This window comes from Leuciscus leuciscus, assembly GCF_965113295.1.
Source record: "Leuciscus leuciscus genome assembly, chromosome: 11".
In the NCBI taxonomy this organism is placed as follows: domain Eukaryota; kingdom Metazoa; phylum Chordata; class Actinopteri; order Cypriniformes; family Leuciscidae; genus Leuciscus; species Leuciscus leuciscus.
Genome location: NC_138735.1, coordinates 14,944,776 through 14,962,276, shown reverse-complemented (window position 1 = coordinate 14,962,276; position 17,501 = coordinate 14,944,776). Strand labels below are relative to the sequence as shown.

At 37.4% G+C, this 17,501-nt stretch overlaps 1 protein-coding gene across 2 annotated transcripts in view; it reads left to right on the top strand.

The window, feature by feature from the left end:
• The window catches only part of tmem108 (transmembrane protein 108), a 64,524-nt gene that overhangs the window by 44,206 nt on the left and 2,817 nt on the right, over positions 1–17,501 (top strand). For both annotated transcript variants that reach the window (XM_082184000.1, XM_082184001.1), the window contains exons 3-4: positions 13,847–15,085; positions 15,312–15,463. In XM_082184000.1, coding sequence (XP_082040126.1) covers positions 13,847–15,085; positions 15,312–15,463 — 1,391 coding nt within the window. The remainder of the gene's footprint in view (positions 1–13,846; positions 15,086–15,311; positions 15,464–17,501) is intronic.

Here is a 17,501-nt window from a genome sequence, read left to right as displayed (position 1 = left end):
TCAGAATGGGAAAGAAAGGTGATTTAAGCAATTCTGAGCGTGGCATGGTTGTTGGTGCCAGACGGGCCGGTCTGAGTATTTCACAATCTGCTCAGTTACTGGGATTTTCCCTCACAGCCATTTCTAGGGTTTACAAAGAATGGTGTGAAAAGGGAAAAACATCCAGTATGCGGCAGTCCTGTGGGCGAAAATGCCTTGTTGATGCTAGAGGTCAGAGGAGAATGGGCCGACTGATTCAAGCTGATAGAAGAGCAACTTTGACTGAAATAACCACTCGTTACAACCGAGGTATGCAGCAAAGCATTTGTGAAGCCACAACACGCACAACCTTGAGGCGGATGGGCTACAACAGCAGAAGACCCCACCGGGTACCACTCATCTCCACTACAAATAGGAAAAAGAGGCTACAATTTGCACGAGCTCACCAAAATTGGACAGTTGAAGACTGGAAAAATGTTGCCTGGTCTGATGAGTCTCGATTTCTGTCGAGACATTCAGATGGTAGAGTCAGAATTTGGCGTAAACAGAATGAGAACATGGATCCATCATGCCTTGTTACCACTGTGCAGGCTGGTGGTGGTGGTGTAATGGTGTGGGGGATGTTTTCTTGGCACACTTTAGGCCCCTTAGTGCCAATTGGGCATCGTTTAAATGCCACGGTCTACCTGAGCATTGTTTCTGACCATGTCCATCCCTTTATGACCACCATGTACCCATCCTCTGATGGCTACTTCCAGCAGGATAATGCACCATGTCACAAAGCTTGAATCATTTCAAATTGGTTTCTTGAACATGACAATGAGTTCACTGTACTAAAATGGCCCCCACAGTCACCAGATCTCAACCCAATAGAGCATCTTTGGGATGTGGTGGAACAGGAGCTTCGTGCCCTGGATGTGCATCCCACAAATCTCCATCAACTGCAAGATGATATCCTATCAATATGGGCCAACATTTCTAAAGAATGCTTTCAGCACCTTGTTGAATCAATGCCACGTAGAATTAAGGCAGTTCTGAAGGCGAAAGGGGGTCAAACACAGTATTAGTATGGTGTTCCTAATAATCCTTTAGGTGAGTGTATGTGAACTGTTTAGTAATCGTACATCTGCACAGATGTCAAAATGTACATTATGTATCGGCAGCATCTAAAACATGAGCATGTTGATTATGAAGAACTTTAGAAACATACAAATGATTAGAATAATTTTAGATTAACATAATGATAGTATTGAATAAATTATTCAATAGATTAAATATTGTCAAAACTATAACATTTAAAGCATTTACCTAACTTGAAATGCTCTATCAGTATTCAACATCCACTTCATATACTGTATACTGTGTATATATATATTATACACGCACAAAGTTCTGTCATGAAACTCTAGATTGCACAGGCTGATAGGTCCTTAACTCAATCTGTTTGCAATCACATCATTCTCTATAGGGAACAGCTGATTGGTTCCTGCCGTACACTTTAAAATGTAATTAGTTGACCTTACTTAAAAAAAAGTGTGCAAACTCGTTGCCTCAAAGAAATTAAGCAAAGTAATCTTAAGATTAGTGAGTTAGAAAAGCTTGTTTATTTTAAGTGTGCAGTACTAAATCAAGTATACCACTAGCACGTTTTTTTTTATGTTCTTGTAACTTAATAGCCATAATTAGTGTTAACTTAATTTTTTCATTTTGTGTGGATTGCTTGATATAAATGTAACCCCACTTAGAATTACTAAATACCTACAACTTAACATTTTTAGTTCTGCTCACTCAATTTTCAAGTTCACTTAAATTAAAGAAACCAATTTCTGAGTTAGGTTTACTTTATTATTTATAGCAGCACTGTCCTTGTACAGCATAATATTTTGAATTTCTTAAAAGTTTCCATTATACAAAATTTTTTTTTTGTTTAGTTTTTAGACACATTGACATCAAGAATCAGCCTGTGAATCTCAACAATGGTGACAATTATAAAGCATGTTGCAGTGCATTCTGGGTGCAACCAATCAAAACTCCCTTGCATTGCTGCATGAATAAATAATGAGCTTATGATCAGAGGTGATCTGTTTGTCACCATTGCTGAGATTCATACGCTAATTCTTGATGTCTGTGTGTGCCTACATAAAAAAATAATAATAATTGACGTTTTTTTTATTATTATTATTTATTTGATTCTTTGGATTTCATTGAAATGGCTTAAAATATTATGCTGTACCAGGACAGTGCTGCTATAATTAATAAAGTAAACCTAACTGTGAATCAGGTCAAATGATTGTGAAATAACGATTATGTTAAAACACAACCAACACCATCAGATCACCTTTTCTATTTGTTCATCTGGCTGTTATAACTCAGGTACAGCAGCCAAATAAAATAAAAAATGAATGTTAAATGGTCAAGAGCCCAACTAAAGCAAACACTGATCACTTAAAATTAAAATTATGGTGGCTTAAAATTATGGTTTTCTCCTTCAGCCAATAGTAGCTATTCAAGGGCGGGTCTTGGCGTGGCCATATATCGCCATCTAGTGTAAAGAGGACTGATCTGCGCATGCCCACAGGTCATAAACTTACTTTTTCTAAATGAATCCAGCTCAAGTAGACTGAGCTGGTAAGATTTTTCAACCTCAAAGTACAAGTAACTTACTAAAAGCGAGTGTTAATAGCAGGTTGAAAAAAATTATTAAGGTCAATTTACTATTTTTAATTAAATACCATGTTTGCATTTATAGTGTATCAGTAGCCAATGAGCTCGCTGCTCAACCTTACTTGGTCAGCATTTGCTAGTTATATAACGAGTACAGTTCATGAGTCATAGTTATTGTTGAAACAAAATATAGGGTTCAACAGGGTAAAAGGCTCCACAGGGAAAAAGGCGCCTTTGATTTGCACTTTCCAAAACATCCACTTTTCAAGATGCACGTGGAAATTTGTCTGATCCTTGACGCGATCGCGGGAAACAGCGCAGAGTTGATTCTGCGCTAATTTGATCTAATATTTGATGTTTTTACAAATTTTGTCGATTTAAGTAGCAAATGAGAATCGCTAAAAAAAAATTATATATTTTGAGACAAAGGTCTTCTTAATGTTTTTCAGTTTTGTTCAAGGTAAATAAACAAAAAAAATTAAATAACGGAAGAATATGTAAAAGTATGGGGGTTTTTTGGTGTAAAAGGCGCCCCTGCTGTTGAGGCTAAAGGTACAATAATTAACATGATAATAAATATCTGGCTGTCTTTTCTATTTGTTGACATGACATGGTTAGATTCATATGGTAAATATCATATATTAAGTTGGGTGTCCAGCTTAGAGATAATCACCATATTTATAATGAAACCATCATATTTAAAAATATGATATTAATCAAATCATATGCTAAAATATGATTTAATGTTACTACTGTAAATCAATACAATTTTATTTTTAAATTATTATGGGATCTCATTCAATGCTTTCAGAATCTTGACTTTATAAAATAATTTTCATTCTGTATTTTTTAATATATATTTTTTAAATTACCATTTTAATGACAGTATATTTATTGAAATTTTTTTTTTTTTTTTTTTTTAATAAACAGAAAATAGTGCAAACTTTGCTAAAGTGATTATTTTGAACAAGCATTAACTAAACATTATAAAACATTTTAATTAGGTCAAAGTATTTGTATAAATAATGGATGCCTTTTACCCAATGCTGGTGAGTCTTTTACCCCGTGTGTGGGGTAAAAAGCCAACTTCACCACCTCTTTTAAACAAAATAACCCCCTCTTGTGATTTATTTTCACACAAAATCTGTTGCTCCATAAATGTTCAATACAAAAACAAAAACAAAATTCTGCAATAATACACTATGGGAATTGTGAAAAGCTCATTTTTTCTTAAGGTGTGCCTTTAGCCCCGTTGTACCCAACTGATAACACGCGCAATCTTCTTTGTCTCACTGTCAGTTTGTTTGTGTCTTCCGTGTCTATCTGTTCATCTGCACGCTCATCTGTGGGGATGGCACCATTTGTTTAAAGTAAACTAAATTTAGCGGATGGCTTTCTCATGCGGTTATGGCGTGATTGCTGTTCTCCCTGAAGATTGTGGGGCTATTCGAATAAAATGGCTTTTGCCAAATAACATCCTAAATTGGAGTACAAAAGGAATGTTCCTTCAAAAGTCCCAAAGCAATGTTTCACTGCCTGGCCATTATTTCATCGTCACAACTATTTTGAGCAGGAATAGCCCAGTGACATTACTTATGTGTTAGGAATTTCCTGTTTAAAATGTTTACTTCCCGTGCAGCCAAAATAAACTGTTAGTGCCCCTTTAAATGACAGACTTGATGTATTCGGTAAACAAATTGATTATTTCGTTGCCCAAAGCACCTCGTTCGTCCGCCCTCCTGATCGGATAAACATCCGAGAGTTCAGAGGCATTGCAGAGGACCAACGCAACTTAAATCACAAAACAGGAAGCCATTATCAGAGGGTGTTATGGTTCCCTCCTTATCTATGAGCTCACATCTGCACCACCCTGCCCCTCCCTCAACACAGGAAGTGCTCAAAGCGACCCACAATCCTCTGGGGTAACTATCCCTAGCTTTAAAAGACTGCCAACTCCCAAAGAGACACCAGTGGAATTTTATTTGTTGGTTGGATTCATTGTTTTGGTTTTGTTCACATTTATAACTTAAAATAATCCTTTGTGCGACTGTCAAAGAGAGATTTTATTTAGATGTTATTTTCACTCTGTTAGCATGTCAACAGCTAAAATTTGGAACTATATTTTAGATCATTGTCTCTCTGTTTAAACCCGGTTTTCCAGTAAAAACGTTGTGTGGTCTGATCACAAGTGTTCAAATGAGACATATTGCCGTACATCTGATATTGACTTGCATCTCTAATGTGTCTTCTGTCAAATATGGTGAAGTGTCAAGATAAGTAAATCTCTTAAAATATCAGTTAATTTGGCAAGACATGGTTTGTTCAGGATGTAAATTTTTGTGATATCAACCTCTCAAAAAATAATTTTATTGATATTGATATACATAGTGTTTTTTATGAATTTAAAATCTGGCAACAAAAACTGAAAAAATACCATTCAAAAAATTGGGGTTGGTAATATTTAATAAGTCTCCTATTATGTTCTCTTATTTTGTTCATCAAGGGTGCATTTGTTTTATCCAAAATACAGAAAAAAAAAAAAAAAATCCTTTGTAACATTTATTTTTTATTTTTTTACTGTTACTTTTAAATTTACCGAGCCCATTTTTTAACGGTGTATTTTAAACCTGTATTTTGTTGTACACTATATATTTCAGGTGCAGAGAAAAAAAGTGATTACTCTTCCCAGATACAGATGTTAACGCCAGGTGTAAACGTGTCTCAGAAGGTTTCTGCATCTTATTCTGTAACTTGTTAGACTTTTATCTCAAGGTTAAAGGCATAAGCTGCTTCAGAATACTAATTTCAGCTGGTTTCCCAGACCAATTAATGTGACAGAGATTAAACGCCATTTATAAAAGAGCGAGGGGGTCATGTGAGGATATAAAGGTTCATTACCAAAAGAACAGTGTTTACATCTGTTCTTTTGGGAAACCGCCAGACTTGCTAGTTATTGAGTGTCACTGCAAAGCACTGTGCTAATCAATGCTTTGGCTAAACACCTAGAATAGGCCTTCTCCCTGCACCTTCATTTTGCCTTTTCTGCTTGACTCAGTGCCTGGTTTATCACTGTGAACCAGTGTGGCTCTCGCTACAGGGAAGCTTGTTCAATTTTCCACTGGGTGCTCATCATGTAGAGTGGACATGTCGCCGTCCGCTGCATGTGTGCACCTAGCAAAGCATTAATGCTGATGTGTGTGATTGTGTCCTATTTTCGGATGTTCCTTAGATTGGAATGGTTCTTGTGTGCAATCGTGAACTAGAAATCATTTAAAGCTTCTGCCACACATTCAGATTTTCCTTATTCTCTGTGTACTATATAGAGCATCACACTGCTATGTAAGGCACTGCAAAAGATGAGCAAAGAGTGTTTCAGTAGGATTGATTCCCTTTGCCATCCTGATGGACTTCCACAAATCTGAACTCCACCAAGAGATTGGTGTATATCCTGGTTTGACTGACTTTTTATTTTTGGAATTTTATACAGAAATACACACAAATATAATATTTAATAATGTGTTTTGGTTACACTTTATTTCGATGGTCAACTTTAGACACCACTAAAGTTAAAGTAACTTTACATGCAACTACATGTCAACTAACTCTCATTAGAGTATTAGTAGACTGTTAGCAGACTGTTAGGGTTAGGTGTTAGGTGTTAGGGTTTGGGTTTGTAGAATAAGTTGACATGTATCAACCCGAATTGCTTCCGAACCCGAACATAAACAGCATTGACGTGTGCACAGCCTGCAGACCCGGTGTCCTGCTGACTGATTTGGCCGCTGCTCCATTACTTTCATTAATTTATTTAGGACTACTTATTTATTATTACTTTATATTATTGCCTGCCTGATGGAAACAACTTATTTCTGGGTCCGGCTTTCAATTGTAACTAGTTGAGTGGAAAAATAAATGTGATAGCTCAATCAAAAAAAATATCGATAGCCAAATAAATTATAGATTCGCTAGTGTTGTCTGCACCGCTATTTACCTCTTCTGGACCTCTTCTAAGGGCTTCTGCCCAGTGTAACTCATCTAGGGATGTAACAATATATCGTTTCAAAATATGTCGCAATACAAAAATGCAACAATATTTATCGTGGATAGTGACAATATATATTGTGTATAGTTCACCTAAAATAAAAATTACTGAGTGAGAAAAAGTAATATTTTTCTGAGTTTTAGTCTCAGTAATACATTAAAGGGTAACTAAACCCCTGGTCAGAGCCTGACTCCACCCACTGGCAATATTTGAAAAATGCTGGAAAAGTAGGCAGAGCCCAGTGGAGAGGGGGCGTGCATCTGTGACGTATCTCTCTGCAGGCAAGGGCGTGGTTAGCTGGTACCCTCTGACGTCAGAGGGTACCACAACTTCCAATAGGAAAATTCAACTGCAGTAGCCACTGTTCAACCTGAAGAGGGCAGCACTCAGACGTTTTTACACCATATTTTGTAAAATTAAAACACTTTAAACACAAATGTCAAAAAAACTACTTGAATCAATGAACAGCACTAATAAAGCCCCATTCTTACAGATCATTAACTAAAAAAAGTTGGTTTAGGGTTTAGTTACCCTTTAAACTACTATATAATGTTAAATATATTGTATAATAATGCAATAGGGGAATATTTGTGGGTCCTGATAATGCCAAATGTCTTATGTTACCAGTAAAAAGCAGCCTACATTATTTGAAATATATTTTGTCACTGAAAGAGTGCAAGCATATTCGTCAAAAATAATTATTTTCAGCTTCAGAATCATGAATGTGATATCAAATTTAGCATTTTAATCAACAGTACATTTTTTGTTAACCTTTTATCATGTCTTGGAGTATCGCAATAATATCATATCGTGAATTCAGTATCATGATATGTTTTGAATCGTGACATGAGGGTATTGTTACACCCCTACACTCATCACTAACCTCATACGTCCTATAACTTTTGTCGTAATGTTTTTTGTCTGATGATTAGAGATGACATTTTCAAATATTCATGGTAGTTGAATATTTGTAGTATAAATATTTGTAGTTGAATATTTGTAGTATAAATAATTAAATATTATTTCATTTTATTAAAAGGCCGACATAGTTTAAAAGAATTCGGGTCTTCTCGGGTCCATTCGGAAAAAGCACATTTATTTTAAATTACCTGAGACCCAAGGCCACTAATAATCAAACCCGACCCGTGTCTTTCGGATCCAAGTGGACCGTTGTGTCAGTCAACACTGTTCAGCCTCAGACTGCAGATGCCATCTTGGCTCGTTGTCTCCGGAGGTGAGGTTAGTGTGTAATATTGAATGATGGATGGGAAGATAAGCTGTAAACCCATACAATCTGTCGAGGCCATTTGAGATCTCAGTATCTGCAGCTCTAATGTGAGAGACTTGCAGACAGTTCAAGGATCACAGTGTGCAGGATGGTTCTTTCATGTGATTTATTAATGTCTATGTATGACATTAGGAATGTCACAGACTACATAAACATTCCAAAGACTTTTAATTTCAGTTCATTTCCCCCTTTCCATGACCTTGCTCACGTTGCTTGTAGCATGTCAGATGGAAATTATCATCAAGATTGTGGTTCAGGGTCACTGGAGCAATGCATACTAATACCTAACTGGCTTTTGACCCGTCACTTAGGGTTAAACCGCCGCTCACTGGCGCTTAATAATAGTATCAATATCACCAAGGTTTTTGTCATTTATTTTTTCATACAAAACAAATTTTGAAGATTGTTCACAAATATACCATTGGCTGTCAAGCTTGAAATGACAAGAAATTGCCATAAAGTACCATAAAAGAAGTCCAAATGAGATTTAAAGGGATACTCCACTTTTTTTTTGGAAATAGGCTCATTTTACAACTCCCCCAGAGTCAAACAGTTGAGTCTTACCGTTTTCGAATCCATTCAGCCGAACTCCGGGTCTGGCGGTACCACTTTTAGCATAGCTTAGCATAGATCATTGAATCGGACAGGACCATTAGCATCTCTCTCAAAAAAATGAAAAATGAGTTTCGATTTTTTTCCTATTTATAACTTGACTCTTCTGTAGTTACATCGTGTACTAAGACCGACGGAAAATGAAAAGTTGCGATTTTCTAGGCTGATATGGCTAGGAACTATACTCTCATTCCTGCGTAATAATCAAGAAACTTTGCTGCCGTACCATGGGTGCAGCAAGCGTAATGATATGACGCAGCGCCTGAAAATAGTCCCCAGCTTGGTAACTTCCAACGTGACCGGGACTAAGTTTGTCTAACCTATTAGACCTATTTAAATATTAGGAAAAATATCGAAACTCTTTGGTCATTTTTTTGAGAGAGATGCTAATGGTCCTGTCCGATTCAATGATCTATGCTAAGCTATGCTAAAAGTGGTACTGCCAGACCCGGAGTTCGGCTGAATGGATTCGAAAAGGGTAAAACTCAACTGTTTAACTCTGGGGGAGTTGTAAAATGAGCCTATTTCCAAAAAAAGTGGAGTATCTCTTTAAGATGCTGAAGTTCTTACAATTTTGACATGCTGTACAACTTGAATATGCATATATTTTCAGTAAATAATGACTTAAATTATAATCATGTGGACTTTTATGGTAGCACTCTTTCGTTGTATGAGTAAAAGCAACGTGAACATTTTTCTAAATTTCTTCTGGAGAAACAACATGACAGAATGATGACAACATTTTCATAAATCTTCTTTATTATTTTTTAAGAAACTTCCAAAATATAAAAGACCTGAAACACAAACTGTGATACACTTCTGTGTCAGAGAAAGTCTCCAGCACCCATCCATCTGTGAACGTTATATTTTAAATCAGCAGATGGCAGCGCGTGTAATTTTGTAATGAAAGTAATTTTTTAGCAGAGAAACAGAGGAAGCAATTATTGCAAGGTTAATCATTCCATGTGCAAGCTCTAGCTTGTCAAACTAATTTATCTACTGAACAATAACAAAGAACTTTTGCATATGCCTTTTCCATTATATTCTACGTTTCATTCGGGTTCTCAGCCGTTTTGTGGAGTTCTAGTGTCTTGTCACTCTCTTTTGATTCACACTTCTCTTCTCTTTACAGCACCATTCACTCTGTTACATAATGAATGTTTTTGCTGGACTTTTCATCATTTTGGTTTTCCAATTTGCTTTCATTGCAAATACCTCTCCTGTTTCTGTGTGAAAGAGGAGGTCATACCTTTCTGTCTGCGTTAGACCTGGTTAGACATGTACTCTATCAGCATAGTGCTGTTGCTCTGGCTAATTACACATCTCTGACCATGACATTGCATGTACACACACACACACACACACACACACACACACACACACATATGCTGCATGTGACATTGATTAATACACGCACACACACACCCCTTCATTCTGTGAATGGGAACTTCTTTCTAGGCTAGGCTCATTTGACTTGTTAAGGCTAATTTCATTTTATGCATCCTAAATGCGCACAATTCAATATATATCTATATATAAAAAAATTTTTTTTACATGATTTGATGTGATATTAGATCATGAAATAATAAAAATTATGTCAAATTATTGGTAGTGATGGAAGTGTCATCAAAAGGACAATTGTATTTTTATAAAAGTTGATAATATAAAATATTTTTAACAATACAAAAATGAAATGGTGTATGATTATTTGAGTCTATGTTCAGATTATTATAGTTTACATGTAATAATTCATATTTTAAGATGGAAAGTCAGAGACAAGGGTAAAACAATCAAATATATCTACCATTCAAAATTTGGTGTCAGTACATTTTTTAAAGAAATAAATACTGTTGTTTTGAACTTTCTACTTATCAGAGAATCCTGGGGGAAATGCATCACAGTTTCCACAAAAATATTAAGCAACTAACTTTGGTAATAATAAGAAATGTTTTTTGAGAACCAAATCAGAATATTAGTGTCAGGTATATTCAGTCATTTGCTCATTTAGTTTAATTATAATGGACTTTTAGTTTGCTTCTCATTATTTCCTGTTGTTTTTGTTCATGTTTCCCGCCATCGTTAGTTTCTATGGCAATTCATCTGATCATCACACCTGTTAGTCTTTTAGTTTGTTTGCCATGATTGTCTGTTATTTGTTTGTGTATCACACGCTGTTTTTTTTAACCTGTGGATTATCTGAGTTTGTTTGATTAAATACTTTTATTTTTGAATTCATCTTCATCTGATCTTCTTCTGTGGACCTTATTCACTGCGATTGACAATTAGAATGATTTCTGAAGGATCATGTGACACTGAAGACTGGAGTAATGATGCTGAAAATTAAACTTTGCCGTCACAGAGATAAATTAATATTTTTCCGGGTATTAAAATAGAAACCAGTTCTTTTGAATTGTTATAATATTTCACAATATTACTGCATTTTTTCATTAAATAAAGGCAACCTTAGTGAACATAAGAGACTTCTTTCAAAAATATTTTTTTTTAAACATTACCACCCTAAAATCTGGTATAGTTTAAATAAAAATCAAGCACCGGGGCATTAGAAGTGCCTGTAGTTGATTTAACACCCACATGCCTCTTATGGTCCAGTGCTCATCTTGCAAAGTATCCAGTGTGTGTTTTTGCCCAGTGCTGTGATTGTATTATGTGCTGTCCTCCTCTGCCTCCCCCTCACTATTACACCGTGAGTCAGAGAAGTGTAAGAGTGTGTGTGAGCATAAATGTCACTAGAGAGTGAGTCATTCATTGATGGATGGGAGATAACCTTGGTAATGCCAGTGTTTTTAAAAGAAAAAAATTATGATATTTATCTTGCCTTCTTTATAACTTCCATTCATTCACACGTACAACCACACACATACAGTATGCCACTCGTGGATTAACGTGATTTGTTAAATTGGACATGTTCCTGGATCATCCTTTGTTGTTTCTGGAACAACATCTCAATTAAACAATCATACTCCTAATCTGAGACTCAGACAGACCACCCACAGTCTGTTCACTGATGGTCCTACACGCAAAAAAAAAAAGCAAAAACAGCCTGAAATAATCAAAATGACTATTGATAAAGTGACAATCTCACAATCTGTTACACTACTTCTGGGATTCTGCTCAAGCTTTGGATTTTTCAAAGATCACCTTAGTAGTACCAAATCTTTTAAAGATACTCATTACTTTTGAATGGACAAACATTCTACACAATTCCATAATTTTCTCTACATCCTAGTATATATGCTAGTATGCATTTTCCGTGTGGCAGTTAGAAACAGTAAAGGTAGTAAAGGTACTTATGCACTATTCTATGCCATTTTGTAGTATAAAGTGTGAGTAGTGTGTTCACAGTAAAAGTTCCAAAAAGAAAAATACCTGGATGATGTACTTAATTAACCAAAAAATCTGGCGTGGAAAAGTGTGGAATGTTGGACACTTCATGCATAGTATGCTATTATATATTGTCCTGTACTGTATATGCATACTATTCCATATGGCAGAAATAGTAAGATTAAGTCTAGTCACCTTCATTTATATAGCGCTTTTTACAATACAGATTGTTTCAAAGCAGTCTTATAGCGATAACAGAAAATTAATGCAATAAAGATTGTTTTTGCTGTACAGCTGATTAGCATGCTAGTACAGACTAGATTAGCATGCTAGAATGCTTGTATTTTGTCTTTAATGATGTAATCTCGGAGTTTGTTGGCTTCTGATTTTCTCATTTGCTAATCTTTGATATAAAACATCATTCATATCAACAGAACACAATCCAGAGGGAACAGACAAGCCATCAAAATACCAAGATAAAAACTCAGTCCAAACTGAGTAATCACTGATTTTTTTTGATGCTAACTGACTTGAAAACCATTTCCAAACTTAAAAAAAAAATATATATATATATATATATATATATATATATATATATAAATTATAAAACATGACTTGGTTAATAGACAGTGGTGTGTTTACATGGGACCAGGGAGCTCATGATCAGATGATTTCTTTGGCTGTGTGAACCTTCAGATCCACGGCTTGTTAAACGCTCTGGGATGTGTGCAGAGGGGAGCGAGCTTGAGAGCTTGTGCCTGATCTAAACGCGCCACTTTGTTGTGAAATAAGCAGTGATTCATGTTTTATTTACAGGGTGATGTTTTATTAATGCTGCGTTGGATTGGAATGGCTGAATGGGAGATGTAATACCTTTGATTCCAAAAAAAAAAAAAAAAGTACATGTCAAATACCTTCAATTCGAATGTACTGTGGTAGTGAACTTTGAAATCAGCATGGTCATGTTGTCATCATAGCCGTGTCGTTTTCTAGCATGGGCATGCTTGTGTTTGATATGGTAATTATGAGTTAGCATTAGCACTTGAAAGAGAAACTGTCTGTTTATCTCTCTTCTTCACTGCTTGTTCAGCAAAGGCAGCTTGTGATTGGTAGGAAACTCCTGATTCACTAAACATTTACACAATCAACTTGCTGTCTTGTTGTTGATCAATGCAACAGAGTAATTGTAGAAAAGAAGTTTGTTCCAATGAAGTTTGTTATTCATGATAGTCACTAGTGAAGGGTTTGGGACTGTGTTTGTTTTTGTGTTGCATTCAGCCAATCAGTAGTGTCATGATGTAATTTTCCCTTACATCATGCTTTGGTCGGGTCATTAAGCTTTGTTCTGATTATTGAATAAAATTGAGTCTTAGAATGGTTCTTTGTGTATAGCATGAAACACATATCTTATAAAGAATGTCACATTTTAAACACCTACAGGTCAACAATGACGTCAACAATGATGATTGCTCAGTAGCTGGTGTTGAACTGACTCAGACTCAGATGTCTTCCTGATATTGTTTGTGATGTTGTTCTCTCATCTCTCACTGCCTTCCATCTTCTATGAGCTGAATCTTGGTTTCTATAGCAACTAAAATAGCATGCAGATGAAACAATGTCCTTACTCTGATCATCAGGTGTCATCTATATGTTTTTAAGTATGGAGTGGTGACATAAAACACCATTTTGAACCATAAAGCAGGGTCCCGCCCATTTGTGGTGATGTCATCAAGACACTTAGTAACCATACCAGCATTCAGACTGTTCAAAACTGTTCCTTGACTCATCTCTGAATGGGCCTGTAAGAACCTCATTGTGGACTAATAATGCTTGAACTAAATGTTTCCTTGGTGCAGTGAGATTTGATATTTGCATAAAAGATTTTTGTCTAAATTCCTCTTACTGTTTTCCTTTCTCAGGTGTCCTACTGATTCTGTTTGTGCCAGTTGGGCTGGTGTTCTCTGCAGAAGAGCTTCACCCCAGCCAAACCCTTCGGGACCTTGTCTCCATGTCAACGAGGACAAGAACCCTCTCCACCCTCTCACCGGGGCCCTTGAGCTGGCAGGAGGGTTCCAGCACTGGGGATCTGCACAACCAGGCACTGGCCTCTCTAGAAGCCATCCGTAGACCCACTACTGTCGACCCATTCCAGACACCGAAGACCACTGTACCTTCTGCCATAGTTCAGACATCAATAGTAGGGGTCCATCCAGTTGATCCCAGGGATCAGGAACCACCTCGTATCCCTCTTTCAAAAGCAGAAACACCCCAAATGACCTCTGGAAGTATGTTCAATAGAAAAACCTCTGGGTTTTCCGCCCCCAGAACCCAAGAGCAGAACTTTAGCACTAATACCGATAAGCCGAGTACAATCAGTAGAAAGGACCGGTTTGAGCCCTCAGGTTTGGTCCATAGGAATCAGAGCAGTGCTACTGCATTGGACAGTGGAAACCAAACCACAAATTCTGGCTCGGGTCATTCTTTTTTCTCAGGGACTGAAAGTGATGTGACCCCTAGTGCCAAGGGCCTTTTGGAGACCCCAGACACTGGAGAGATGGGAGTAGAGGACCCCATTGATCCTATACAACATCAGTCATCACCATTCTATTCACCCTTTAAAAACCCCAAAGGGCAGAATGTGGACAAGTCGGCAACACATCACATTACATTGCGCGACGTGTCTTTAACAGAGAATCCCACTCTCCCTTTGGAAACGTTGGGAGGGGCTTTTGCACAAACTAACATCCAGTCTCCTTCTCCTTCTCCAGCTCTAGCCCCACCTTCCAACCACATTACCACATCCAATCCCACTTCTTTAGTTGAGAGTAGAAGCTCTATGGAAGTCCAAGGTGGTAGGGATGGCACCACCAACATGACCATTGATTCTCTTGTCTCCCTGACTAATGTCACAGACGTTATCAACAGCACTGGAGCCTCATGGCCTGCAGCGAATGGTCCGGACACATCAGAGGCACCCTCCACAGCTAGCGGGAGCTTCATGAACAGGCAGGTCCCAGCCACCACACAAGGCCCATGGGAGTCTGGAAACCAGTCGGGCCCTGCGTTGGGTCCTCCTCACAAAAAGTACACCATCTGCCTGGACAAAATGGACATTGTGTGGTTGGTTCTTGCCATTAGCGTGCCTGTCTCCTCATGCTGTGAGTAACCAATATCACACTTCCTCCAGCTTTGAAAACTTGTGCTTTCTGTCATAATTTTTTGACAGGAACTTTACCAAAGAAACAGGATAACATAATATTCCCTTTGTGGCTTGGTATATTTTGCTTTTCTGAAACTCATCATACAAAATTCAGAAGTGGTCTTAAAGCTAAAATAGAGTTAGATATTGAATTTTAATCTTAATTCATGTCTTCTTCTCTTCAGCCGTGCTACTTACCGTATGCTGTATGAGGAAAAAGAAGAAGTCATCTACTCAGGAGAACAACTTGAGCTACTGGAATGACGCCATCACTATGGATTACTTCACCCGCCATGCTGTAGAGCTCCCACGCGAGATACAATCACTAGAGACTGAGGTACTGACTGCCACTGCTTTTTGTGTTTAAAGCTGTGATGTAACGGAAGTAGCAACAGATCTTTTCTTCCGTATTGTGATGTACAAGTGAAGAAAATAACTTAACTGGCACAAGCAACCGTAGAGAAGTCGTTGTTTCGCTGGAAGATCAAGTTATGATATTTTAAGTAAAATTACAAGGGTCAAATTTTTTCGTTTTCGTTGTGAATCGATCACAATAAGACCAATAATATGCAATAGGAATATAGAAGTAAATTTCCATTTCGTGCTGACTTCAAAGATGCAATTATGACGTGAAAGCATATCCCAAATCTTAACTGCTCCTCTGCTACACACTCAAAAGGATGTACTTTTTTTCACAGAGTGAAATATTTTACTTTAGTGCATAGTATATAAGCAGGTGAATTGGAACGCAGCACAACTAATTGGGTGAGTTCCTTGGGCTCTAAGCCCTAGAATGTTTCTTACATGTCTAGTGGTTAATACATGTGCTCTGACATACTGAGCTGTGGTGCTTGTGTGGTTGATGTTGGTTCAATTCCAGCTTGCAACATTTCATGATCCTGTCCCCCCATTTTTTATCCATTATTTGGCTTCTCTACACTACTTCACTACCCTTCATTTCACTATACTATCCTTTTAAAAGTGCAGAGAAGGCCAACAAAAAGTGAAGAATGTTTTTAGCATATGGTTTTTGCCATTTACAGCAATTAACCTTTCATTTAACTTTATGCTTTTATGAACAGAAAATGTTTAGCTGTTAATATAATTTACTCTATGAATAATATATCTGGCTGATGGACACGAATGACTTAGGGCTGTCGATTTAACGCGTTCATTTAACTAATTAGTTATGAAACCCAGACCCATGTAGGCCATCTTACATTTCATAGAGTTGATTAGTGATGAACATGAAGCTGTGTAACAACTTACTGCATGATGTAGCCTATAAAATGTGGTTATAATACTTCTTATATTCAAGATATCAGGGCAAAATGCCCCTGTATGAGTTTTTGTCTCATATTTATATCAGATGATATGATATAGTTAAACCATATCACACAAGTGCTGTTTTTGCTCCCAATAGCATGAGTGCAAATTATTTTGATTTTATACAACAGTTTTCAATTTTGCTAACGAAAATACTACCTGTAAAGCTAGAGGAGAACTGTTGTGCGTCTCCCAACATCACACAGCGGTGTTTCGTTTTTCAATGATTCCGCGTTTTGAGCGAATCAATCGGGTTAAACAATGATTCAATGGCCCATTCATAAAGAGAACCATTTACTTAAAGCTGCCGTCGGCAAGTCTGGCAGATTGGGTCGATTAGCCAAAATTTTGAATGTTTACAACTCTCATGCCCCTCCCCACTACCAGCGAGCACCCTCCCATCGAGGTCGTGCTCGTCAGTGCGTCACTGTGCGTGTGTACCTGATTTTCTGTGAACGCGTCCGTCTCTTCAGCATCTATCAACACCATGGACTCGGAGGTAGGCTGCCCTGGCTAATCTATCCATAGATAACCGAGGAATTGGAAGCTTGTTAGTAGATTTTCTCTCCGCCATCACGCTTCATGCAATCTCCAGGCGAACTTCAGGCGTGGCGTGTGCATGTGATATTAACGTGCGCGAGTGAGGGGGGATCTGTGGCGTGTGCACGACCTGTGATTGACAGTCAGATCTCACACCCCCCTGCGCTGATTGGACCTGATGAAGCGGGAGCGCTGGATTTTTGTAAAACAAATAACACGCTCCAGGTGGAGTTAGAAGCTCGGGTTTTTTTCTAAAACCACCTTATTTATGTTGTTCTGTCGGATTATAGTGTCGATTACACTGAATATGATCAAAAAAATGTTGCCGACGGCAGCTTTAATTCCTGAATGAATCAGCCGTTTGAACGAATCGAATGAATGAATGACTCAGTTACTTACTTATTTAGACAGTTAACGCCACCTACTGGTAGGTTGGTTGTTAACTAAACTGCTTTGGTCTGTAAATGTGTATATATATGAGACATTTTATGTTGAATTGAATAAAATAT